This window comes from Xenopus tropicalis, chromosome 9 (genome assembly GCF_000004195.4).
Source record: "Xenopus tropicalis strain Nigerian chromosome 9, UCB_Xtro_10.0, whole genome shotgun sequence".
In the NCBI taxonomy this organism is placed as follows: Eukaryota; Metazoa; Chordata; class Amphibia; order Anura; family Pipidae; genus Xenopus; species Xenopus tropicalis.
The window spans coordinates 90,418,332-90,444,977 of NC_030685.2; the positions used below are offsets into that span (position 1 = coordinate 90,418,332).

At 51.3% G+C, this 26,646-nt stretch overlaps 2 protein-coding genes across 4 annotated transcripts in view; one reads left to right on the plus strand and one right to left on the minus strand.

Annotated features, from left to right (window-relative positions):
- Positions 1–1,515: 1,515 nt before the first annotated feature.
- steap3 (STEAP3 metalloreductase) lies at positions 1,516–12,038 on the minus strand. Of its 3 annotated transcripts, none has more exons than XM_031893415.1 (5): positions 11,992–12,038; positions 5,349–5,833; positions 3,147–3,678; positions 2,586–2,750; positions 1,516–2,086 (listed from the first exon to the last, which is right to left on the minus strand). In XM_031893415.1, the coding sequence occupies exons 2-5, from the start codon at positions 5,829–5,831 to the stop codon at positions 1,680–1,682; spliced, it is 1,587 nt and encodes a 528-aa protein (XP_031749275.1). In that variant the 5' UTR covers positions 5,832–5,833; positions 11,992–12,038; the 3' UTR covers positions 1,516–1,679. The 3 variants fall into 3 exon arrangements, with proteins under 3 accessions (XP_031749275.1, XP_031749274.1, XP_031749276.1); XM_031893414.1 differs by lacking the exon at positions 11,992–12,038 and adding an exon at positions 9,691–9,897; XM_031893416.1 differs by lacking the exon at positions 11,992–12,038 and adding an exon at positions 9,691–9,896 and having other exon boundaries at positions 1,699–2,086; positions 3,151–3,678.
- A 3,347-nt stretch (positions 12,039–15,385) lies between these two features.
- The window catches only part of LOC116407839 (collagen alpha-1(XIII) chain-like), a 22,823-nt gene continuing 11,562 nt past the window's right edge, over positions 15,386–26,646 (plus strand). Inside the window, exons 1-3 of the mRNA XM_031893893.1 lie at positions 15,386–15,392; positions 18,919–19,206; positions 22,687–22,776. Of these exons, the coding sequence (XP_031749753.1) occupies positions 15,386–15,392; positions 18,919–19,206; positions 22,687–22,776 (385 nt within the window). The remainder of the gene's footprint in view (positions 15,393–18,918; positions 19,207–22,686; positions 22,777–26,646) is intronic.

A 26,646-nucleotide genomic window follows, 5' to 3' on the forward strand; every position in this document is an offset into this window, starting at 1 on the left:
AATCATTAAACAAGGGAAATATCAATGTTACGTCGTGCAGTAAAGCACATGTACTAATGGCACCCGTTGTTCTGGGCCACAGAGCTGACACCGGCAGTAAGTGTATCTTACAGTGAAACCCAAAGCACTTTCCTCTCTCAGTCCCGGTTCCCCGGTGCAATCAGAATCCAGTTGAGCCCATTGGTTGGAAGTGGGGGTGGGAGGGGCTTCTGGGGCCTGAGCTCATCTCCCCTTTATGGAAGGGAAAGAAAACCTTTAGAAAATTAAAAAATGTTTTTATTTGTTCATGTAGAATTCAGGGGTCTGTTGGCCCCAATATCTGTGCTGGTGTTGGGGTGTAACAGTCATTCCTCGGTGTAATTACCCTAACGAGCTGCCCTGTTACTGTCCCCGGCAGGGGCACAACTGGGGGGTGGGAATGGCAGGTGTAACAGGTACAAGGGGGCACAGGTGTAACAGGTATAGGGAGGCACAGGTATAGGGAGGCACAGGTGTAACAGGTATAGAGAGGCACAGGTGTGAGTAACAGGTATAGGGAGGCACAGGTGTAACAGGTATAGGGAGGCACAGGTGTAACAGGTATAGGGAGGCACAGGTGTGAGTAATGTGTATAGTAAGTAACAGGTATAGGGAGGCACAGGTGTAACAGGTATAGAGAGGCACAGGTGTGAGTAACAGGTATAGGGAGGCACAGGTGTAAGTATAGGGAGGCACAGGTGTGAGTAACAGGTATAGGGGAGGCACAGGTGTGAGTAACAGGTATAGGGAGGCACAGGTGTGAGTAACAGGTATAGGGAGGCACAGGTGTGAGTAACAGGTATAGGGAGGCACAGGTGTGAGTAACAGGTATAGGGAGGCACAGGTGTGAGTAACAGGTATAGGAGGCACAGGTGTGAGTAACAGGTATAGGGAGGCACAGGTGTGAGTAACAGGTATAGGAGGCACAGGTGTGAGTAACAGGTATAGGGAGGCACAGGTGTGAGTAACAGGTATAGGGAGCACAGGTGGTACAGGTATAGGGGCCAGGTAACAGGTATAGGGAGGCACAGGTGGGAGGAACGGGTACAGGGAGGCACAGGTGGGAGGAACGGGTACAGGGAGGCACAGGTGGGAGGAACGGGTACAGGGAGGCACAGGTGGGAGGAACGGGTACAGGGAGGCACAGGTGTAACAGGTACAGGGAGGCACAGGTGTAACAGGTATAGGGAGGCACAGGTGTAACAGGTATAGGGAGGCACAGGTGTGAGTAATGTGTATAGTAAGTAACAGGTATAGGGAGGCACAGGTGTAACAGGTATAGAGAGGCACAGGTGTGAGTAACAGGTATAGGGAGGCACAGGTGTAACAGGTATAGGGAGGCACAGGTGGGAGGAATGGGTACAGGGAGGCACAGGTGGGAGGAACGGGTACAGGGAGGCACAGGTGGGAGGAACGGGTACAGGGAGGCACAGGTGTAACAGGTATAGGGAGGCACAGGTGTGGGGTCTGAGCCCAAAGGGTGCTTTTCCTGGTTGCCTGTGGGGGTTCAGTTTGGGGAGCCCCCCAGCAGTTACTGGCTATCAGCACTCACAGTACCAGGCTGAACCAGGGGTTGGTCCCAGTGCCTTTGGTTCCGGTTCTGTGCCCCTGAGAGACCCCAATATGTTGGACCCAGTAGGAGTTTCGGGCAGAAGCCTGTGTTACAGGACTGGGGGCAGCAGCCCCCCTGTAGGTTTGTGCGTGGGGCCCCCCATTCCCTGAGAGAGGTATACACAGTATATACGGCTTAGCTGAACCCACAGGGGCAATGGGCATCTCCTTCTTACAGGGTGCTGGAACTTTCCGGCGCTTCCTCCATGCGATTGGGCGTCATGATCTGGGCGGAGCTCCTCCTCTCCCAGCCCCTGCGGATCCGCATCAGCCTGCGGTGGGCGCAGGGCAGGAGCAGGGCCACTCGGGCCAGGATAATGGCGCTGGGCACCACCAGGGTGAGGGTGAAGGTGGGGGGCAGGCAGAACTTGTAGAACTTTCCGTCGAAGGCCCGGTTCCATCCGAAGGCGAGTGTGTGCAGCGTGCTGACGAGCAGCGCCCCCAGGCCCAGCTGGGACTGCGAGGAGAGATTTAGGGCTCAGCGTTACCCCGGGAAACTAATCCCCCCCACGTCCCTAGTAACCCCCGCGGGATTAAAGCCGGAGCCGCTCTCCCACGCAGGCAGCTAATTGGCCGAGACAAAGGATATCGGTTAATTGGGGGGGGGTTAGTCGCATAGCGGCGCAGGTTGGTAAACAACTCACGTCTGCCTCGTTCAACCCTCTGCTCGGTGTCCCTATTGCCCTTCTGCTGAGACTGTTGCCCCCACGTGTCCCTTTCTGCCCCCCCAGACTGATAAAAGGATGCAGGGTAGATAGGCTTTGCTGCACTGATTGGCCGGTACCTGTGTTTGTTACCACGGATACATAGAATGTGAGGCTAAAGGGGATAATAAATAACAATATCAGTCCCGCCCGCAGCGCCATCTGCTGTACCATGGGGGTACTGCGGCAGATTTGCCCTCGGGGCCCAAGTACCCCACCCTTGGCTGTACCCCGGGGGCGGAAGGGACTTACCTGGATGAAGGTGAATTCTCTCCAGTTGAGTGAGTTGGAGACGGAGGGCAGGGAGGTGACGGCCAATAGGGAGAGCAGCCCGAGCGCCATGATGCCAAACGATACGTAAATCTCCATGCGCCAAACCTGCTCCTCCACCCACGCGTCGCCCGCTCCCGCCTTCACCTGCCAACATAATGCCACTTGGTGCCACTGGGTATGTACAGTAATGGGGGTGTCCATTTCTCTACCCAGGCCCCACCCCAACCTGCCACGCCCATATATACCTCTACCCGCCCCACCTCTAACATCATCAAGGGGGCAGGGTTAGAGTAAATAAGCTCCGCCCCATCACTAGAGGGATTGGGAAAGCACAGGGAGGGGCTGGGGGCAGATACGGAACAGCCCATTGGTCACCTACCTCTGGGTGGGCAGTTGGTCCCACAGGTTTAGGGCCCATGTGTCCCTATTATACAGGTCATGGAACTCCAAGGTGACTTCTAATATCCTTATATTTTACAACTGGGGGTACATTACAATACACAAGTTTGGGTAATACTGTAAATACACACACCCACGTACCTACCTGTTTGACGGCGTCGCTGATGAGCAGGTAGCGCGCGGAGCGGCGCATGGGGAGGCTCAGGCTATAGAGCGCGTGTAGGCAGGCGCAGAAGAAACTGACCAATCCGATCTGCTTCCTGTGGAGCAGCCACTGATCCAGCCAATGGGGGAAGCGCCGGTACTTGGTGCCGCGGCGCAGTTGGTAGAAGGCGGCCAGGACCCCCGGCACATACACCAATGACAGGAGGACGTAGGAGACGCAGGGCAGGGTGATGTTCAGCAGCTCCAGGGGCATCTTGTAGAACTTGTTCTGGTTCTCTATCAGGTAGGGGTGCAGCACGGCCCGCACAAAGTTGTACAGGTAGAAGAACAGGAAGAGGCCGAGCGCCAGAACCAGCGGAACTTTCCAGAAGGGGAGGAGCCGCAGCGGAATGTTCTCGATTTCCCGGGCGGAACTCAGGCTTCCCATATCCACGGGGGTAAAGCCCAAGCTCCGGGCAATACCGGCCACGTGGCTCCTTGCCTCTGGGCAATTGGAACAGAGCAGAACCTGCAGGAGGAACAACAGGCACCATGAAGCTACGTGCGCCCCCCCATCAGTCCCTACTTCCTGTGCACGGGGGAGTGTATTTCCTGGTACTCATGTGACTGTCCTACTTCCTGTGCACGGGGGAGTGTATTTCCTGGTACTCATGTGACTGTCCTACTTCCTGTGCACAGGGGGAGTGTATTTCCTGGTACTCATGTGACTGTCCTACTTCCTGTGCACAGGGGGAGTGTATTTCCTGGTACTCATGTGACTGTCCTACTTCCTGTGCACAGGGGGAGTGTATTTCCTGGTACTCGTGTGACTGTCTCTACTTCCTGTGCACGGGGGAGTGTATTTCCTGTTACTCACGTGACTGTCCTACTTCCTTTGTACGGGGGAGTGTATTTCCTGGTACTCATGTGACTGTCCTACTTCCTGTGCACAGGGGGAGTGTATTTCCTGGTACTCATGTGACTGTCCTACTTCCTGTGCACAGGGGGAGTGTATTTCCTGGTACTCGTGTGACTGTCTCTACTTCCTGTGCACGGGGGAGTGTATTTCCTGTTACTCACGTGACTGTCCTACTTCCTTTGTACGGGGGAGTGTATTTCCTGGTACTCATGTGACTGTCTCTACTTCCTGTGCACGGGGGAGTGTATTTCCTGGTACTTGTGTGACTGTCTCTACTTCCTGTGCACGGGGGAGTGTATTTCCTGGTACTTGTGTGACTGTCTCTACTTCCTGTGCACGGGGGAGTGTATTTCCTGGTACTTGTGTGACTGTCTCTACTTCATGTGCATGGAGGAGTGTATTTCCCGGTACTCGTGTGACTGTCTCTGCTTCCTTTGTACGGGGGAGTGTATTTCCTGGTACTCGTGTGACTGTCTCTACTTCCTGTGCACGGGGGAGTGTATTTCCTGTTACTCATGTGACTGTCTCTACTTCCTGTGCACGGGGGGAGTGTATTTCCTGGTACTTGTGTGACTGTCTCTACTTCCTGTGCATGGAGGAGTGTATTTCCTGGTACTCGTGTGACTGTCTCTGCTTCTTTTGCACGGGGGAGTGTATTTCCTGGTACCCATGTGACTGTCTCTACTTCCTGTGCATGGGGGAGTGTATTTTCCGGTACCCATGCGACTGTCTCTACTTCCTGTGCATGGGGGAGTGTATTTCCTGGTACTCATGTGACTGTCTCTACTTCCTGTGCACGGGGGAGTGTATTTCCTGGTACTCATGTGACTGTCTCTACTTCCTTTGCACGGGGGAGTGTATTTCCTGGTACTCGTGTGACTGTCTCTGCTTCTTTTGCACGGGGGAGTGTATTTCCTGGTACCCATGTGACTGTCTCTACTTCCTGTGCATGGGGGAGTGTATTTTCCGGTACCCATGCGACTGTCTCTACTTCCTGTGCATGGGGGAGTGTATTTTCCGGTACCCATGCGACTGTCTCTACTTCCTGTGCATGGGGGAGTGTATTTTCCGGTACCCATGCGACTGTCTCTACTTCCTGTGCATGGGGGAGTGTATTTTCCGGTACCCATGTGACTGTCTCTACTTCCTGTGCATGGGGGAGTGTATTTTCCGGTACCCATGCGACTGTCTCTACTTCCTGTGCATGGGGGGAGTGTATTTTCCGGTACCCATGCGACTGTCTCTACTTCCTGTGTGTGCTGGTCGCACTACAAACCCACCTGCTTGTTGCCATCTTTGGGCCCAGACTGGAGGGCCCACGCCGACACCACGTTGAAGCCCTTGACCACGGTGCTGTGGGGGAAGAGGGAGGCCAGGTACTCGGCGTTGGATTCCCCCTTGGTGTTCACTTCCTGGTTGTTGCTGACGTCAATGAGGATCTTATGTGCCAGGGGCCCCGCCAGGCTCCTCAGGGTGCAGTAATGTTCCTTGTACAGGGCCACAAACAGCAGCTCCGCCCTCTTCACCGCCTCCTCCTGAGACATTAGCTCCGCCTCTGCGGGGAAGATTCCCGCATTGCGCTTTGGGTTCCTGCTCCCAACCACCACCTTGAACCCCGAGCACAGGAGGCACGTGGCCAGCGAGCGGGCAAAGTCCCCGGTGCCCAATATTCCAACGGTCCCCCCAGAACTGGGCCCCCAGGGGCCAACAGAACCTCCATGATCCCTCTCCAGCAGCGGCCTGGCCATGTCCGACTCCGGCATATCTATGGGAGGAAGGGAATGTGTATACTCACTGAGTGCTCACTCACTGACCCACCCCCTCCAGCATATCTACTGGGAGCAAGGGAATGCGTATACTCACTGAGTGCACACTCACTGACCCACCCCTCTGGCATATCTACTGGGAGCAAGGGAATGCGTATACTCACTGAGTGCTCACTCACTGACCCACCCCTCCGGCATATCTACTGGGAGCAAGGGAATGCGTATACTCACTGAGTGCTCACTCACTGACCCACCACTCCGGCATATCCGCTGGGAGCAAGGGAATGCATTTACTCACTGAGTGCTCACTCACTGACCCACCACTCCGGCATATCTACTGGGAGCAAGGGAATGCGTATACTCACTGAGTGCTCACTCACTGACCCACCACTCTGGCATATCTACTGGGAGCAAGGGAATGCATATACTCACTGAGTGCTCACTCACTGACCCACCACTCCGGCATATCTACTGGGAGGAAGGGAGAGGTGAGGGGCAGAAACCTTATCCCTACTCACTGAGTGCACACTCACTGACCCACCCCTCCGGCATATCTACTGGGAGGAAGGGAGAGGTGAGGGGCAGAAACCTTATCCCTACTCACTGAGTGCTCACTCACTGACCCACCCCTCCGGCATATCTACTGGGAGCAAGGGAATGCGTATACTCACTGAGTGCTCACTCACTGACCCACCCCTCCGGCATATCTACTGGGAGCAAGGGAATGCGTATACTCACTGAGTGCTCACTCACTGACCCACCCCTCCGGCATATCTACTGGGAGCAAGGGAATGTGTATACTCACTGAGTGCTCACTCACTGACCCACCCCTCCGGCATATCCACTGGGAGCAAGGGAATGCATATACTCACTGAGTGCTCACTCACTGACCCACCACTCCGGCATATCCGCTGGGAGCAAGGGAATGCATATACTCACTGAGTGCTCACTCACTGACCCACCACTCCGGCATATCCGCTGGGAGCAAGGGAATGCATTTACTCACTGAGTGCTCACTCACTGACCCACCCCTCCGGCATATCCACTGGGAGCAAGGGAATGCATATACTCACTGAGTGCTCACTCACTGACCCACCACTCCGGCATATCCGCTGGGAGCAAGGGAATGCATATACTCACTGAGTGCTCACTCACTGACCCACCACTCCGGCATATCTACTGGGAGGAAGGGAGAGGTGAGGGGCAGAAACCTTATCCCTACTCACTGAGTGCACACTCACTGACCCACCCCTACAGCATATCTACTGGGAGGAAGGGAGAGGTGAGGGGCAGAAACCTTATCCCTACTCACTGAGTGCACACTCACTGACCCACCCCTACAGCATATCTACTGGGAGGAAGGGAGAGGTGAGGGGCAGAAACCTTATCCCTACTCACTGAGTGCACACTCACTGACCCACCCCTACAGCATATCTAGTGAGGACAGGGGCAGAAAACTGTACAACTGCCCCACATCTTCTCCCTACTCACTGTTCTACTCATCTCTGCTAACTCACTGAGTGCACACTCACTAGCCCAACTACGCCCTTACTCAGACCCTGAGAGCCCTGAGTGCAGGGTCTCTATGGGGCGGCAGTTCATTCTGGCACACTGGGCCCAAAGCTAGCAATCACAAGCAGCCGTCGGGCTCTAGGGCCGGGTCAGATCCAAGCAGTTACAATTAAACTGATTTTCCCATTAGGAATGTGACTCTGAGAGAATGAAAATGTAGCAAAATTCTAGGACAATTTGCAATTGGTCTTTTTTTATGGTTTTTATATTATTAACCCCAACTAGTCCTCAATTTGAAATTCCAGCTGTTATCTGGTTGCCAAGGTTTAATTTCCCTAGAAACTAAAGGGCAGTCCTGAGGGGGCAGCGATTAATACTGAAGCCTCGCAGTCATATGGTTGCTGGGGTCAGTGACCCTAGCAACCAGGTAACATTGCCAGCTGCAGTCAGGTAAAAGCGGGTGAACTTACCCTTTAACTAAATTAGAGAACAATCAGTTCCATAAAAGGAGTCACATGCAGCCAATAGGGAACTGGGGGAGTAATAGTCATGGGAATCTGCCCCCCTAACTGCCCAGCTAAGTGCCAGCCAGGCAAACTGCCCCACCCTGACTCCATGTCTCCTCACACTCCCACGTCATTGGCTACTGGGCTTCTTTAGTTCCAACCCATTTGGGGGAAACTTTGTGATCAGGACTGGCCTTCAGGCTTGGCCCCCTTAGCCCATTGGGGTAACAGTCACCCCGCTATAGTTCCAGGGGTACCCAGGGCACAAATAAGCACTCACCCCAAATCCCCCCTAACTGGCCTTCAGGCTGGGCCCCCTTAGCCCATAACAAGGTTACAGATATATAGAAACATTGGGGTAACAGTCACCCCGCTATAGTTCCAGGGGTACCCAGGGCACAAATAAGCACCCCAAATCCCCCCCTAACTGGCCTTCAGGCTGGGCCCCCTTAGCCCATAACAAGGTTACAGATATATAGAAACATTGGGGTAACAGTCACCCCGCTATAGTTCCAGGGGTACCCAGGGCACAAATAAGCACTCACCCCAAATCCCCCCCTAACTGGCCTTCAGGCTGGGCCCCCTTAGCCCATAACAAGGTTACAGATATATAGAAACATTGGGGTAACAGTCACCCCGCTATAGTTCCAGGGGTACCCAGGGCACAAATAAGCACTCACCCCAAATCCCCCCTAACTGGCCTTCAGGCTGGGCCCCTTAGCCATAACAAGGTTACAGATATATAGAAACATTGGGGTAACAGTCACCCCGCTATAGTTCCAGGGGTACCCAGGGCACAAATAAGCACTCACCCCAAATCCCCCCCTAACTGGCCTTCAGGCTGGGCCCCCTTAGCCCATAACAAGGTTACAGATATATAGAAACATTGGGGTAACAGTCACCCCGCTATAGTTCCAGGGGTACCCAGGGCACAAATAAGCACCCCAAATCCCCCCCTAACTGGCCTTCAGGCTGGGCCCCCTTAGCCCATAACAAGGTTACAGATATATAGAAACATTGGGGTAACAATCACCCCGCTATAGTTCCAGGGGTACCCAGGGCACAAATAAGCACCCCAAATCCCCCCCTAACTGGCCTTCAGGCTGGGCCCCCTTAGCCCATAACAAGGTTACAGATATATAGAAACATTGGGGTAACAGTCACCCCGCTATAGTTCCAGGGGTACCCAGGGCACAAATAAGCACTCACCCCAAATCCCCCCCTAACTGGCCTTCAGGCTGGGCCCCCTTAGCCCATAACAAGGTTACAGATATATAGAAACATTGGGGTAACAGTCACCCCGCTATAGTTCCAGGGGTACCCAGGGCACAAATAAGCACCCCCAAATCCCCCCCTAACTGGCCTTCAGGCTGGGCCCCCTTAGCCCATAACAAGGTTACAGATATATAGAAACATTGGGGTAACAGTCACCCCGCTATAGTTCCAGGGGTACCCAGGGCACAAATAAGCACTCACCCCAAATCCCCCCCTAACTGGCCTTCAGGCTGGGCCCCCTTAGCCCATAACAAGGTTACAGATATATAGAAACATTGGGGTAACAGTCACCCCGCTATAGTTCCAGGGGTACCCAGGGCACAAATAAGCACTCACCCCAAATCCCCCCCTAACTGGCCTTCAGGCTGGGCCCCCTTAGCCCATAACAGGGTTAGATATATAGAAACATTGGGGTAACACCACTACATGAAATCTGTTTTCACCCCAAGTTTCAGGCTGAACCCCCAGCCACCCTTCTGGGCCCCACTGTCTGGGACAGTTTATCAGTACAGACCCCCCATTATTCCCATTGGCTGATCTTGGGGGAGGGGCAATGTACTTACCAGTAATTCCGGGCCCAGTTTGCATTTGGCCTCCTCCTGCCCCAGTGACAGAGGGGAGAGTGGGACAATCTGCCTCTCACACCCTCACTCTGCCCCTCCCTATATTACCCTTAGTTTAACCCTTCCCTTGCTGAGTTGTGTGAGCAGCATTGTGTGTTTATCAGTAGGGTGGCACCGCCCACTGGCACCCACCCATTTACTGGCACCGCCCACTGGCACCCACCCACTTACTGGCACCGCCCACTGGCACCCACCCATTTACTGGCACCGCCCACTGGCACCCACCCATCCACTGGCACCGCCCACTAGCACCCTGCATATTCCTCACCCAGGCAACTTATATGGAGCTGGGGTTATTATGGATATAAATGACTCGTTTTTGCCCCAGTACTTGCCCGGGGGCTACAGACTGATGTGGCCAATACTGAGCCTAGGAGTGAGCTCATTGGTCAGGGACTTGCACCTCACAATTGGATCCAACAGCACAAACAGCCCCCCCAGCCCAATAAATAGTGACTGTCTGTGGCACCTTACAGCCCCCCTGGCATTCCCAGTACCCAGAGGCACAAACAGCCCCCCCCCAGCCCAATAAATAGTGACTGTGGCACCTTACAGCCCCCCGGCATTCCCCAGTACCCAGAGGCACAAACAGCCCCCCCCAGCCCAATAAATAGTGACTGTCTGTGGCACCTTACAGCCCCCCTGGCATTCCCAGTACCCCAGAGGCACAAACAGCCCCCCCCCAGCCCAATAAATAGTGACTGTCTGTGGCACCTTACAGCCCCCCTGGCATTCCCAGTACCCAGAGGCACAAACAGCCCCCCCAGCCCAATAAATAGTGACTGTGGCACCTTACAGGCCCCCCCGGCATTCCCAGTACCCAGAGGCACAAACAGCCCCCCCAGCCCAATAAATAGTGACTGTCTGTGGCACCTTACAGCCCCCCTGGCATTCCCAGTACCCAGAGGCACAAACAGCCCCCCCCAGCCCAATAAATAGTGACTGTCTGTGGCACCTTACAGCCCCCCGGCATTCCCAGTACCCAGAGGCACAAACAGCCCCCCCCAGCCCAATAAATAGTGACTGTCTTGTGGCACCTTACAGCCCCCCCCGCATTCCCAGTACCAGAGGCACAAACAGCCCCCCCCCAGCCCAATAAATAGTGTCTGTCTGTGGCACCTTACAGCCCCCCCTGGCATTCCCAGTACCCAGAGCACAAACAGCCCCCCCAGCCCAATAAATAGTGACTGTCTTGGCACCTTACAGCCCCCCTGGCATTCCCAGTACCCAGAGGCACAAACAGCCCCCCCAGCCCAATAAATAGTGACTGTCTGTGGCACCTTACAGCCCCCTGGCATTCCCAGTACCCAGAGGCACAAAACAGCCCCCCCAGCCCAATAAATAGTGACTGTCTGTGGCACCTTACAGCCCCCCTGGCATTCCCAGTACCCAGAGGAACAAACAGCCCCCCCAGCCCAATAAATAGTGACTGTCTGTGGCACCTTACAGCCCCCCTGGCATTCCCAGTACCCAGAGGCACAAACAGCCCCCCCAGCCCAATAAATAGTGACTGTCTGTGGCACCTTACAGCCCCCCTGGCATTCCCAGTACCCAGAGGCACAACAGCCCCCCCCCAGCCCAATAAATAGTGACTGTCTGTGGCACCTTACAGCCCCCCCGGCATTCCCAGTACCAGAGGCACAAACAGCCCCCCCCAGCCCAATAAATAGTGACTGTCTGTGGCACCTTACAGCCCCCCCGGCATTCCCAGTACCCAGAGGCACAAACAGCCCCCCCCCCAGCCCAATAAATAGTGACTGTCTGTGGCACCTTACAGCCCCCCTGGCATTCCCAGTACCCAGAGGCACAAACAGCCCCCCCTGCAGATATAATCACCGCACAAACGATACGATGAAATCGCTTGGCCAATAGGAGACCAGAGTAAACTAAGCGCGATATTAACTCCTTCAGTGCTGGTTCCAACCGGGAATAATGCGATCGGTCGGCATTGGGAGCAGATAAATATCGCACCACGTGGTTTGGATGCGACCCCAATCAATCTGGGGATACGGGGAATATTGGGGACCCCCCCTCCCGCCCAACCTATAGAATTGCCGGCACAGACTGACAGGTTGGGTGTAGGGGTGGGGGTCGGACCCCTGTGGGGCAAATACAGGGAGTATTTCCGGGTCACTTTTCTCAGCAGCGAGTGGTTGGATCGGACACTGGGGCAGAACCTGAACCGATCGGGGCAAATGAGCACAACTGGGGGGCAAGTCTCCCACCCACAACCCGTCTCACCTCCGCCTGGGACTCGCACCGGGAAGTGAGGGGTGTGAGGGGGTGGGGCAGGGGGGAGGGGCAAGTGAAGGTCAGTAGGAGTGTGGGGCAAATTTATATCCAGCGATCGCTATTTATACCGGAAACAATTACCCCTCCCCCTGCCCTATAGGGTACATTGGGGGTATATCTGTGCCTATATATTATAGTTATATCCTGTGCATATATGATATGGGGGTTACACTGTGACAGTGGGGGGGGGGGGGGGGGAAAGATGGGGGTATATCTGTGCCTATATATTATACAGTTACATTATGTGCATATATGATATGGGGGTTACACTGTGACAGTGGGGGGGGGGGGGGAAAGATGGGGGGTATATCTGTGCCTATATATTATACAGTTACATTATGTGCATATATGATATGGGGGTTACACTGTGACAGTGGGGGGGGGGGCTGGGGGAAAGATGGGGGGTATATCTGTGCCTATATATTATACAGTTACATTATGTGCATATATGATATGGGGGTTACACTGTGACAGTGGGGGGGGGGGGGAAGATGGGGGGTATATCTGTGCCTATATATTATACAGTTACATTATGTGCATATATGATATGGGGGTTACACTGTGACAGTGGGGGGGGGGAGGGGGGAAAGATGGGGGTATATCTGTGCCTATATATTATACAGTTACATTATGTGCCATATATGATATGGGGGTTACACTGTGACAGTGGGGGGGGGGCTGGGGGAAAGATGGGGGGTATATCTGTGCCTATATATTATACAGTTACATTATGTGCATATATGATATGGGGGTTACACTGTGACAGTGGGGGGGGGGGGGGAAAGATGGGGGGTATATCTGTGCCTATATATTATACAGTTACATTATGTGCATATATGATATGGGGGTTACACTGTGACAGTGGGGGGGGGGGGGGAAGATGGGGGGTATATCTGTGCCTATATATTATACAGTTACATTATGTGCATATATGATATGGGGGTTACACTGTGACAGTGGGGGGGGGGGGGGGAAGATGGGGGGTATATCTGTGCCTATATATTATACAGTTACATTATGTGTATATATGATATGGGGGTTACACTGTGACAGTGGGGGGGGGGCTGGGGGAAAGATGGGGGGTATATCTGTGCCTATATATTATACAGTTACATTATGTGCATATATGATATGGGGGTTACACTGTGACAGTGGGGGGGGGCTGGGGGAAAGATGGGGGGTATATCTGTGCCTATATATTATACAGTTACATTATGTGCATATATGATATGGGGGTTACACTGTGACAGTGGGGGGGGGGCTGGGGGAAAGATGGGGGGTATATCTGTGCCTATATATTATACAGTTACATTATGTGCATATATGATATGGGGGTTACACTGTGACAGTGGGGGGGGGGGGCTGGGGGAAAGATGGGGGGTATATCTGTGCCTATATATTATACAGTTACATTATGTGCATATATGATATGGGGGTTACACTGTGACAGTGGGGGGGGGGGGGGAAGATGGGGGGTATATCTGTGCCTATATATTATACAGTTACATTATGTGCAATATGATATGGGGGTTACACTGTGACAGTGGGGGGGGGGGGGAAGATGGGGGTATATCTTGCCTATATATTATACAGTTACATTATGTGCATATATGATTATGGGGGTTACACTGTGACAGTGGGGGGGGGGGGCTGGGGGAAGATGGGGGGTATATCTGTGCCTATATATTATACAGTTACATTATGTGCATATATGATATGGGGGTTACACTGTGACAGTGGGGGGGGGGGGGGCTGGGGGAAAGATGGGGGGGATATCTGTGCCTATATATTATACAGTTACATTATGTGCATATATGATATGGGGGTTACACTGTGACAGTGGGGGGGGGGGGCTGGGGGAAAGATGGGGGGGTATATCTGTGCCTATATATTATACAGTTACATTATGTGGCATATATGATATGGGGGTTACACTGTGACAGTGGGGGGGGGGGCTGGGGGAAAGATGGGGGGTATATCTGTGCTATATACTATACAGTTACATTATGTGCATATATGATATGGGGGTTACACTGTGACAGTGTGGGGGGGGGGAAAGATGGGGGGTATATCTGTGGCCTATATAATTATACAGTTACATTATGTGCATATATGATATGGGGGTTACACTGTGACAGTGGGGGGGGGGGGGCTGGGGGAAAGATGGGGGGTATATCTGTGCCTATATATTATACAGTTACATTATGTGCATATATGATATGGGGGTTACACTGTGACAGTGTGGGGGGGGAAAGATGGGGGTATATCTGTGCCTATATATTATACAGTTACATTATGTGCATATATGATATGGGGGTTACACTGTGACAGTGTGGGCGGGGAAAGATGGGGGGTATATCTGTGCCTATATATTATACAGTTACATTATGTGTCATATATGATATGGGGGTTACACTGTGACAGTGGGGGGGGGGGGGCTGGGAAAGATGGGGGGTATATCTGTGCCTATATATTATACAGTTACATTATGTGCATATATGATATGGGGCGTTACACTGTGACAGTGGGCGGGGGGGGGGGGGAAGATGGGGTATATCTGTGCCTATATATTATACAGTTACATTATGTGCATATATGATATGGGGGTTACACTGTGACAGTGGGGGGGCTGGGGGAAAGATGGGGGGTATATCTGTGCCTATATATTATACAGTTACATTATGTGCATATATGATATGGGGGTTACACTGTGACAGTGTGGGGGGGGAAAGATGGGGGGTATATCTGTGCCTATATATTATACAGTTACATTATGTGCATATATGATATGGGGTTACACTGTGACAGTGGGGGGGAAAGATGGGGGTATATCTTGTTATACATTACATATGGGGGGTGACAGTGGGGGGGGAAAGATGGGGGGTATATCTGTGCCCTATATATTATACAGTTACATTATGTGCATAGATGATATGGGGTTACACTGGACAGTGGGGGGGGGGGGGAAAGATGGGTTATATCTGTGCCTATATATTATACAGTTACATTATGTGCATATATGATATGGGGTTACACTGGACAGTGGGGGGGGGGAAAGATGGGGTATATCTGTGCCTATATATTATACAGTTACATTATGTGCATATATGATATGGGGTTACACTGTGACAGTGTGGCGGGGGAAAGTTGGGGTATATCTGTGCCTATATATTATACAGTTACATTATTGTGCATATATGATATGGGTTACACTGTGACAGTGGTGGGGGGGGGGGGAAAGATGGGGGTATATCTGTGCCTATATATTATACAGTTTACATTATGTGCATATATGATATGGGTTACACTGTGACAGTGGGGGGTGGGGCCGGGTGGGGGAAAGATGGGGGGTATATCTGTGCCTATATATTATACAGTTACATTATGATATGGGGGGGGGGGGTTACGCCTCTGGGAATATCTGTTACATTGTTGCTACACTCGGGCTGAGTAGATACCGGAGCTTTGGGAGGGTCGGCCCATAACACCCAAACCTGGCGCCACAGATAACATTCGATAAGGAGATGATTTAGCAGAACGGGGGCTGCAGAGCGTTGATAAAGGGGCAGATTTCTATTGGTTACAGCTTGGGAATTTGTTATAACTCTGAGCTCCCCACCCCCAATGTATCACTCATTCCCCCTCTCTGGGTAGGGAACCCCATAACCTGACTGCCCTTACAGTAAGGAGCCCCTTCCTATGCTGATGGTGAGATCTCCTTCCCTCCCCACCCCAATGTATCACTCATTCCCCCTCTCTGGGTAGGGAACCCCATAACCTGACTGCCCTTCCAGTAAGGAACCCCTTCCTATGCTGATGGTGAGATCCCCTTTCCTCCTCACCCCCAATGTATCACTCATTCCCCCTCTCTGGGTAGGGAACCCCATAACCTGACTGCCCTTACAGTAAGGAACCCCTTCCTATGCTGATGGTGAGATCCCCTTTCCCCCCCACCCCCAATGTATCACTCATTCCCCCTCTCTGGGTAGGGAATCCCATAACCTGACTGCCCTTACAGTAAGGAACCCCTTCCTATGCTGATGGTGAGATCCCCTTTCCCCCCCACCCCAAATGTATCACTCATTCCCCCTCTCTTGGTAGGGAATCCCATAACCTGACTGCCCTTACAGTAAGGAACCCCTTCCTATGCTGATGGTGAGATCCCCTTTCCTCCCCACCCCCAATGTATCACTCATTCCCCCTCTCTGGGTAGGGAACCCCATAACCCTGACTGCCCTTACAGTAAGGAACCCCTTCCTATGCTGATGGTGAGATCCCCTTTCCTCCCGACCCCCAATGTATCACTCATTCCCCCTCTCTGGGTAGGGAATCCCAATAACCTGACTGCCCTTACAGTAAGGAACCCCTTCCTATGCTGATGGTGAGATCCCCTTTCCTCCCGACCCCCAATGATCACTCATTCCCCCTCTCTGGGTAGGGAACCCCATAACCTGACTGGCCCTTACAGTAAGGAACCCCTTCCTATGCTGATGGTGAGATCCCCTTTCCCCCCCACCCCAAATGTATCACTCATTCCCCCTCTCTGGTAGGGAACCCCATAACCTGACTGCCCTTACAGTAAGGAACCCCTTCCTATGCTGATGGTGAGATCCCCTTTCCTCCCACCCCCAATGTATCACTCATTCCCCCTCTCTGGGTAGGGAACCCCATAACCTGACTGCCCTTACAGTAAGGAACCCCTTCCTATGCTGATGGTGAGATCCCCTTTCCTCCCGACCCCAATGTATCACTCATTCCCCCTCTCTGGGTAGGGAATCCCATAACCTGACTGCCCTTACAGTAAGGAACCCCTTCTATGCTGATGGTGAGATCCCCTTTCCTCCCGACCCCCAATGTATCACTCATTCCCCCTCTCTGGGTAGGGAACCCCATAACCTGACTGCCCTTACAGTAAGGAACCCCTTCCTATGCTGATGGTGAGATCCCCTTTCCCCCCCACCCCCAATGTATCACTCATTCCCCCTCTCTGGGTAGGGAATCCCATAACCTGACTGCCCTTACAGTAAGGAACCCCTTCCTATGCTGATGGTGAGATCCCCTTTCCTCCCCATCCCCAATGTATCACTCATTCCCCCTCCCTTTGGGATTTAGGGGACTGGGCCGCTCTGGGCTCCATTCCAGCGCACTTGGTGCCTTTTGGAAAGATTTTGATTCAGTTCTGAGAAACAATCGGCAAAATCAGGGGCAGTTAAGGGAGGCGGAGAGGGTCACTATATATAAATATATAAGGGGGCAGTAATGAAATAGAGAAAGTACAGGGAAGAGCGACTAAGCTGATAAAGGGAATGGGCTCAGTTATGGGGAAAGGCTGGCCCAGTTGGGATTGGTTACACTGGGGGGGGGCAGTTAAGGGGGGGTCACTATATATAAATATATAAGGTGGGGGGCAGTAATGAAATAGAGAAAGTACAGGGAAGAGCGACTAAGCTGATAAAGGGAATGGGCTCAGTTATGGGGAAAAGGCTGGCCCAGTTGGGATTGGTTACACTGGGGGGGGGGGCAGTTAAGGGGGGGGGTCACTATATATAAATATATTAAGGGGGGGCAGTAATGAAATAGAGAAAGTACAGGGAAGAGCGACTAAGCTGATAAAGGGAATGGGCTCAGTTATGGGAAAGGCTGGCCCAGTTGGGATTGGTTACACTGGGGGGGGGGCAGTTAAGGGGGGGTCACTATATATAAATATATAAGGGGGGCAGTAATGAAATAGAGAAAGTACAGGGAAGAGCGACTAAGCTGATAAAGGGAATGGGCTCAGTTATGGGGAAAGGCTGGCCCCAGTTGGGATTGGTTACACTGGGGAAGGGGCAGTTAAGGGGGGGGTCACTATATATAAATATATAAGGGGGGGCAGTAATGAAATAGAGAAAGTACAGGGAAGAGCGACTAAGCTGATAAAGGGAATGGGCTCAGTTATGGGGAAAGGCTGGCCAGTTGGGATGGTTACACTGGGGAAGGGGCAGTTAAGGGGGGGGGTCACTATATTATAAATATATAAGGGGGGGCAGTAATGAAATAGAGAAAGTACAGGGAGAAGAGGACTAAGCTGATAAAGGGAGATGCGGCTCAGTTATGGGGAAAGGCTGGACCCAGTTGGGATTGGTTCACTGGGGGGGGGCAGTTAAGGGGGGGTCACTATATATAAATATATAAGGGGGGCAGTAATGAAATAGAGAAAGTACAGGGAAGAGCGACTAAGCTGATAAAGGGAATGGGCTCAGTTATGGGGAAGGCTGGCCCAGTTGGGATTGGTTACACTGGGGGGGGGGCAGTTAAGGGGGGTACTATATATAAATATATAAGGGGGGCAGTAATGAAATAGAGAAAGTACAGGGAAGAGCGACTAAGCTGATAAAGGGAATGGGCTCAGTTATGGGGAAAGGCTGGCCCAGTTGGGATTGGTTACACTGGGGGGGGGGGGCAGTTAAGGGGGGGGTCACTATATAAAAATATATAAGGGGGGTCACTATATATAAATATATAAGGGGGCAGTAATGAAATAGAGAAAGTACAGGGGAAGAGCGACTAAGCTGATAAAGGGAATGGGCTCAGTTATGGGGAAAGGCTGGCCCAGTTGGGATTGGTTACACTGGGGGGGGCAGTTAAGGGGGGGGTCACTATATATAAATATAAGGGGGGGCAGTAATGAAATAGAGAAAGTACAGGGAAGAGCGACTAAGCTGATAAAGGGAATGGGCTCAGTTATGGGGAAAGGCTGGCCCAGTTGGGATTGGTTACACTGGGGGGGGGGGCAGTTAAGGGGGGGTCACTATATATAAATATATAAGGGGGGGCAGTCTGTGGCCCCAAATAATCTGATTGGCTGCTCATTGTTTCAATGTTTGATCCCTGAAGGTTTCACTTGGCACAGAGAGCTGTCGGCATTGAGGGAAGGGCAGTGCCAGCTGCGGTGCCCGGGGGACGTGGGGGCAGTTAAGGGGGCACAGAATGAAGCATTTGTCGGTCACAGAGATGAATTGGGCCCCGAGCTGGAGGGCCTCCTGCGCTCCCTGAATGTGACCATCTGGTCCGTGGGGGATAAGGGGGCCCTCAGGCTCAATGAGCTGGAAAAGGAGATCGGGATCATCCAAGTGAGGAGCCGGGACCTGTCCCACAGACTGGGCAACCTGAGCCTGACGCCCGGTGGGTCCCTTTGTCTGTTTCCCCTTCCCATTGGTGCTTTTCTCTGTACCGGTCAATAGTAGTAATGCCCCCCACCAGGCATATTCCAGCTGGCTTCTGATTGGCTGCAGATGAGCTCAGGAGCAGATATGAGCAAGATGAGGACAGTAGGGCAAGATGGAGACAGTAGGGCAAGATGGAGACAGTAGGACATGATGGAGAAAGTAGGGCAAGATGGGGACAGTAGGGCAAGATGGGGACAGTAGGGCAAGATGGAGACAGTAGGGCAAGATGGAGACAGTAGGACAAGATGGAGACAGTAGGGCAAGATGGAGACAGTAGGGCAAGATGGAGACAGTAGGGCAAGATGGAGACAGTAGGGCAAGATGGGGACAGTAGGGCAAGATGGGGACAGTAGGACAACAGGGAGACAGTAGGGAAGATGGAGACAGTAGGGCAAGATGGGGACGGTAGGAGAAGAGGGACAGTAGGGCAAGATGGAGACAGTAGGACAAGAGGGAGACAGTAGGACAAGATGGGGACAGTAGGGCAAGATGGAGACAGTAGGACAAGATGGAGACATAGGAATGGAGACAGTAGGGCAAGATGGAGACAGTAGGCAAGATGGAGACAGTAGGGCAAGATGGGAGAGACAGTAGGGCAAGATGGAGACAGTAGGGCAAGATGGAGACAGTAGGGCAAGATGGGGACAGTAGGACAAGAGGGAGACAGTAGGGCAAGATGGAGACAGTAGGACAAGAGGGAGACAGTAGGACAAGATGGAGACAGTAGGACAAGAGGGAGACAGTAGGACAAGAGGGAGACAGTAGGACAAGATGGAGACAGTAGGACAAGATGGAGACAGTAGGGCAAGATGGAGACAGTAGGGCAAGATGGGGACAGTAGGACAAGATGGAGACAGTAGGACAACATGGAGACAGTAGGGCAAGATGGGGACAGTAGGGCAAGATGTAGACAGTAGGGCAAGATGGAGACAGTAGGGCAAGATGGAGACAGTAGGGCAAGATGGGACAGTAGGGCAAGATGGGGACAGTAGGGCAAGATGGAGACAGTAGGGCAAGATGGAGACAGTAGGACAAGATGGAGACAGTAGGGCAAGATGGAGACAGTAGGGCAAGATGGAGACAGTAGGGCAAGATGGAGACAGTAGGGCAAGATGGGGACAGTAGGGCAAGATGGGGACAGTAGGACAACAGGGAGACAGTAGGGCAAGATGGAGACAGTAGGGCAAGATGGGGACGGTAGGAGAAGATGGGGACAGTAGGGCAAGATGGAGACAGTAGGACAAGAGGGAGACAGTAGGACAAGATGGGGACAGTAGGGCAAGATGGAGACAGTAGGACAAGATGGAGACAGTAGGGCAAGATGGAGACAGTAGGACAAGATGGAGACAGTAGGGCAAGATGGAGACAGTAGGGCAAGATGGAGACAGTAGGGCAAGATGGAGACAGTAGGGCAAGATGGAGACAGTAGGGCAAGATGGGGACAGTAGGACAAGAGGGAGACAGTAGGGCAAGATGGAGACAGTAGGACAAGAGGGAGACAGTAGGACAAGATGGAGACAGTAGGACAAGAGGGAGACAGTAGGACAAGAGGGAGACAGTAGGACAAGATGGAGACAGTAGGACAAGATGGAGACAGTAGGGCAAGATGGAGACAGTAGGGCAAGATGGGGACAGTAGGACAAGATGGAGACAGTAGGACAACATGGAGACAGTAGGGCAAGATGGGGACAGTAGGGCAAGATGTAGACAGTAGGGCAAGATGGAGACAGTAGGGCAAGATGGAGACAGTAGGGCAAGATGGGGACAGTAGGGCAAGATGGGACAGTAGGGCAAGATGGAGACAGTAGGGCAAGATGGAGACAGTAGGACAAGATGGAGACAGTAGGGCAAGATGGAGACAGTAGGGCAAGATGGAGACAGTAGGGCACAGATGGAGACAGTAGGGCAAGATGGGGACAGTAGGGCAAGATGGGGACAGTAGGACAACAGGGAGACAGTAGGGCAAGATGGAGACAGTAGGGCAAGATGGGGACGGTAGGAGAAGATGGGGACAGTAGGGCAAGATGGAGACAGTAGGACAAGAGGGAGACAGTAGGACAAGATGGGGACAGTAGGGCAAGATGGAACAGTAGGACAAGATGGAGACAGTAGGGCAAGATGGAGACAGTAGGACAAGATGGAGACAGTAGGGCAAGATGGAGACAGTAGGGCAAGATGGAGACAGTAGGGCAAGATGGAGACAGTAGGGCAAGATGGAGACAGTAGGGCAAGATGGGGACAGTAGGACAAGAGGGAGACAGTAGGGCAAGATGGAGACAGTAGGACAAGAGGGAGACAGTAGGACAAGATGGAGACAGTAGGACAAGAGGGAGACAGTAGGACAAGAGGGAGACAGTAGGACAAGATGGAGACAGTAGGACAAGATGGAGACAGTAGGGCAAGATGGAGACAGTAGGGCAAGATGGGGACAGTAGGACAAGATGGAGACAGTAGGACAACATGGAGACAGTAGGGCAAGATGGGGACAGTAGGGCAAGATGTAGACAGTAGGGCAAGATGGAGACAGTAGGACAAGATGGAGACAGTAGGGCAAGATGGGGACAGTAGGGCAAGATGGGGACAGTAGGGCAAGATGGAGACAGTAGGACAAGATGGAGACAGTAGGGCAAGATGGAGACAGTAGGGCAAGATGGAGACAGTAGGGCAAGATGGAGACAGTAGGGCAAGATGGGACAGTAGGGCAAGATGGGGACAGTAGGACAACAGGGAGACAGTAGGGCAAGATGGAGACAGTAGGGCAAGATGGGGACGGTAGGAGAAGATGGGGACAGTAGGGCAAGATGGAGACAGTAGGACAAGAGGGAGACAGTAGGACAAGATGGGGACAGTAGGGCAAGATGGAGACAGTAGGACAAGATGGAGACAGTAGGGCAAGATGGAGACAGTAGGACAAGATGGAGACAGTAGAGGCAAGATGGAGACAGTAGGGCAAGATGGAGACAGTAGGGCAAGATGGAGACAGTAGGGCAAGATGGAGACAGTAGGGCAAGATGGGGACAGTAGGACAAGAGGGAGACAGTAGGGCAAGATGGAGACAGTAGGACAAGAGGGAGACAGTAGGACAAGATGGAGACAGTAGGACAAGAGGGAGACAGTAGGACAAGAGGGAGACAGTAGGACAAGATGGAGACAGTAGGACAAGATGGAGACAGTAGGGCAAGATGGAGACAGTAGGGCAAGATGGGGACAGTAGGACAAGATGGAGACAGTAGGACAACATGGAGACAGTAGGGCAAGATGGGGACAGTAGGGCAAGATGGGGACAGTAGGGCAAGATGGAGACAGTAGGACAAGATGGAGACAGTAGGGCAAGATGGGGACAGTAGGGCAAGATGGGGACAGTAGGGCAACCCTATATTACTCACAATTGCCTGGGGGCTGTCACTTATCCTGTATGTCTCCTTTAATTCCCCAGGACCACCTGGTGCAAAAGGGGAGCCCGGGGGTCGGGGGGAGGCTGGGACCCCTGGCAGCTCTGGAACCAAAGGAGAAAAAGGAAATCCTGGTAAGTTATAAAGCCCGACCCACATACATATTGTCTGCACTGTTACACACACCCACTCACACTCACACACTCACTCACACTCACTCACACTCACTCACACACTCACTCACACATCACACACCCACTCACACTCACACTCACACTCACACATCACACTCACACACTCACACACACACTCACACACACTCACACACACTCACTCACACACTCACTCACATACTCACACACTCACTCGCACACTCACTCACACTCACTCACACACTCACACACACACTCACACATCACACACCCACTCACACTCACACTCACACATCACACTCACACACTCACACACACACACACACACACTCACACACACTCACTCACACACTCACTCACATACTCACACACTCACTCGCACACTCACTCACACTCACTCACACACTCACACACACACTCACACACACTCACACACACTCACACACTCACTCACACACACACTCACACACACACACTCACACTCACTCACACTCACTCACACTCACACACACACTCACACACTCACACACTCACTCACACTCACACACTTACACTCACACACACACTCACTCACACACTCACACACTCACTCACACTCACACACACACACTCACACACACACTCACACACACACTCACACACACACTCACACACACACTCACACACACTCTCACACACACACACTCACACATCACACACCCACTCACACTCACACTCACACATCACACTCACACACTCACACACACACTCACACACACTCACTCACACACTCACTCACATACTCACACACTCACTCACACTCACTCACACACTCACACACACACTCACACACACTCACACACACACACTCACACACACACACACTACACACTCACTCACACACTCACACTCACACACACTACACACACACTCACTCACACACTCACTCACATACTCACACACTCACTCGCACCACTCAACTCACACTGTCAGCCAGTTTTTATCTAGTTAAAAATTCCAAACATCTTGCAATATTGCGCTATACACCTAATTTGTGCCTACAAGAACTACAACAAGCGGAAAACTATAAAACAGCCAAAATTGTTACCTTTTACGCAGGCACAAAATAAAGAGACCAGAGCATCATGAAGTTCTTTATGATATTTAACAGATTGCCTCAGCTGCGAAAAAGAAGCTTCACCGATGGAATTACAGGATCGCTCTGCCAGCAAACGTACTATAAAGAACATGTCGCTTTCCATTTTCCTAATGAGGTGAACCAAGAATCACCACTTTTTGGAGGAAGAAGTCGACCTACTACTCTGCCCGACATATGACCCTTGATCGTCAACTGCATTTACAAACAAGATCACGTGACTCCAAAACCAAACATTCGCCAACCAAACACGCTACCCTTACTTGGAACACAAGCAGAATACACAACAGACCAGCACATCACATCACAGTAACAAAACACGTTTAATTTTAAATGTACTTTCTGCTAACCCATAGAATACCTTAGTAATATAAAAGCTAATGGTTTATGAAGCAACTGCCATAGCCCCACTCCAAATCTAAAGAACAATATTCCGATTAATTCATATTTTGGTTTACCCTAAAACACCAAGTTGTAACTGTATGAACTTCTACGCTAACTTGTTTTTATACATTTTCCAAAGGCTTGTGCTCTGTCCTACTTCAAATCCATTACACCATCTTATTTGACATGAGCTACTTCAATTCATTGAAAATAAGAATGCTACTATATCTCCTGATATATCCCCTGCACGCGCTTCTCTACCAATCTCCTCCACGACAATTATAGTAGTACACAGAGGAAATAAAAAGAACACAAAAAAAAATTAAATATTGTGCAGTATTCTCTTTGTTTATGGACATCAATCAAATACCCTTCTTATAATCATCCAATGCGGAAAAAAATAGGGCCACGGACATGGTTGTGTCTAGAACACCTCCTAACTTTGTCCACACACACGTGGAGCAGAAACCCATCGGACTGCACAGTAATTCTTAATTTATGCTGCACACTCGTATGGTGAACTCGCTGTACTCACAAACACTGTAAAAAGCTTCCTTGCCCATGTCATTTGCTTCGTTGTGCCAGTCGGCGGGCACGAAATATCATTTTAAGCCACTCATGGAGCTTACTTGACAGAAAGGTGTATAAGTGGACTATAAGCATATTTCAGATATGCCAATTAATACGTTCAACTGTCAACGAGAACAACCTACCGATCACTGACTAACATGGGAGCAATGTAATTAACGTCTAATTAAGGCATACAAAAATGGCTATACACTTGTAATATCTGCTAGCCAATCTGTAGGGAGGAACACAGTTTAATTCTTTCGTGTGATAAACATTCGCAAATACTCATTTTTTTCAAACCTACATTCTTTAACACCCCACTGGCCAGCCAGCAAAAAAAATAAAGGCCATGTCATGATACGTTATGCAACTAGTGTGTGCAGCTGCTACACATAATAAACACCTATGTCACTGAAGACACAAAAAATTTTGCATTCAAAATGATATACAACCCTCCTTCCAAGCAAGCTACTTCAAAAATGGCTACTATTCTTCATTACATTTCCTAGTTTAAAGCTGTCTAATATGAACACTACATGTTATGTTAGTGAAAATGCCTCATGCACTTCCAACCATTGTTCGTCCGCATTTATGATTTATTTAAAACATTACATACTTTGTCACATAGAAAACTATTTACAATGCAGGTGAGACCTGAGCTATTAATGACCGAGCTGAGATATATGGGAAATTCAAAATGCTGGCCCAATTTCTAATGTCCAAAATATCACGTATGGACCTAAGGACAGATAAGCAGTTGAAATTTGACGCTGTGAGGACCTGAATCGGCCAGCTGCAAATCTCTGCCCCATGTATGAGCCTACCAATTTACATTTCGCCTTTCGCCGCGCTAACGCTATCCCCACACTACTTTTCGCAAACACTTTAATCCTATGGTGTTCCTGATTGCACCTTTTTCCTTAAATATACCCGTACAGATAAGGTGAACCCAACTGCTAGCATCCAATTACATCATCATCAGATGACAATATTTCTAAATTACACTAGAAATGCCGGAAACAGCGAGGGGCCCCCCCCCCAACTACAAATGGAACCAGTCTTTGCACCACCCCCCCTTTTTAACACCAACACCCATGTCAAACCAACACCCATGTTACATCACAAGAAGCCTTTATACGGACCCATGCCCCATCATCTACATGCGTGGACCCTAGTTGCAGCAAAAAACCCAACCATGTACATGGATGCTCACTGCAAGGGACTGATCCCACCATCCACTTCATAGTTTGAAAGAATCATATATCAATATTAAAGACCGACACCCTCTACAATCCATATGCCTAACCCCTCACCCTCCCCTGTGCGACTCAAGCACCAGTAACAACCCCCAGCAACACTAATTACACAAAAACTAGGCACCATTTAATGGACTATAGAATATAAACAAACTCGCCCCTAACGAACTCCCAGAACAACCACCCCTGCCAGATTAACTTCCACCTACGACACAGCACACTAGGGCAGCCCCGTAACATCACATGCAGCAACCACCACACACTCACAGCCTAGGCTCACAGGACACACTCACTTCAACACACACTCACTACATACAGTACTCACTCGCACACTCACCACTACCACACTCACACACCTCACTACCTCCATCACACACCCACTACATCCCACCACACTCACACACATCGCTCACCTCACCTCCTTAGAGACCCGGCACTCATCACTTGACTCGCACACTCACTGCCATAACACCCTCGACACTGTCCGAACTCTCTCAACTACCAACA

What these genes read in the sequence shown, in the direction of transcription:
- steap3 (XM_031893414.1), bottom strand. Translation starts at nt 9,715, where the DNA reads ATGCAAACTGGGCCCGGAATTACTG. An exon ending in CGACGCCGTCAAACAGGTAG is followed by an intron (nt 2,751 to 3,146) that starts GTACGTGGGTGT and finishes TTATGTTGGCAG; the next exon opens with GTGAAGGCGGGAGCGGGCGA. An exon ending in GAGAATTCACCTTCATCCAG is followed by an intron (nt 2,087 to 2,585) that starts GTAAGTCCCTTC and finishes CTCTCCTCGCAG; the next exon opens with TCCCAGCTGGGCCTGGGGGC.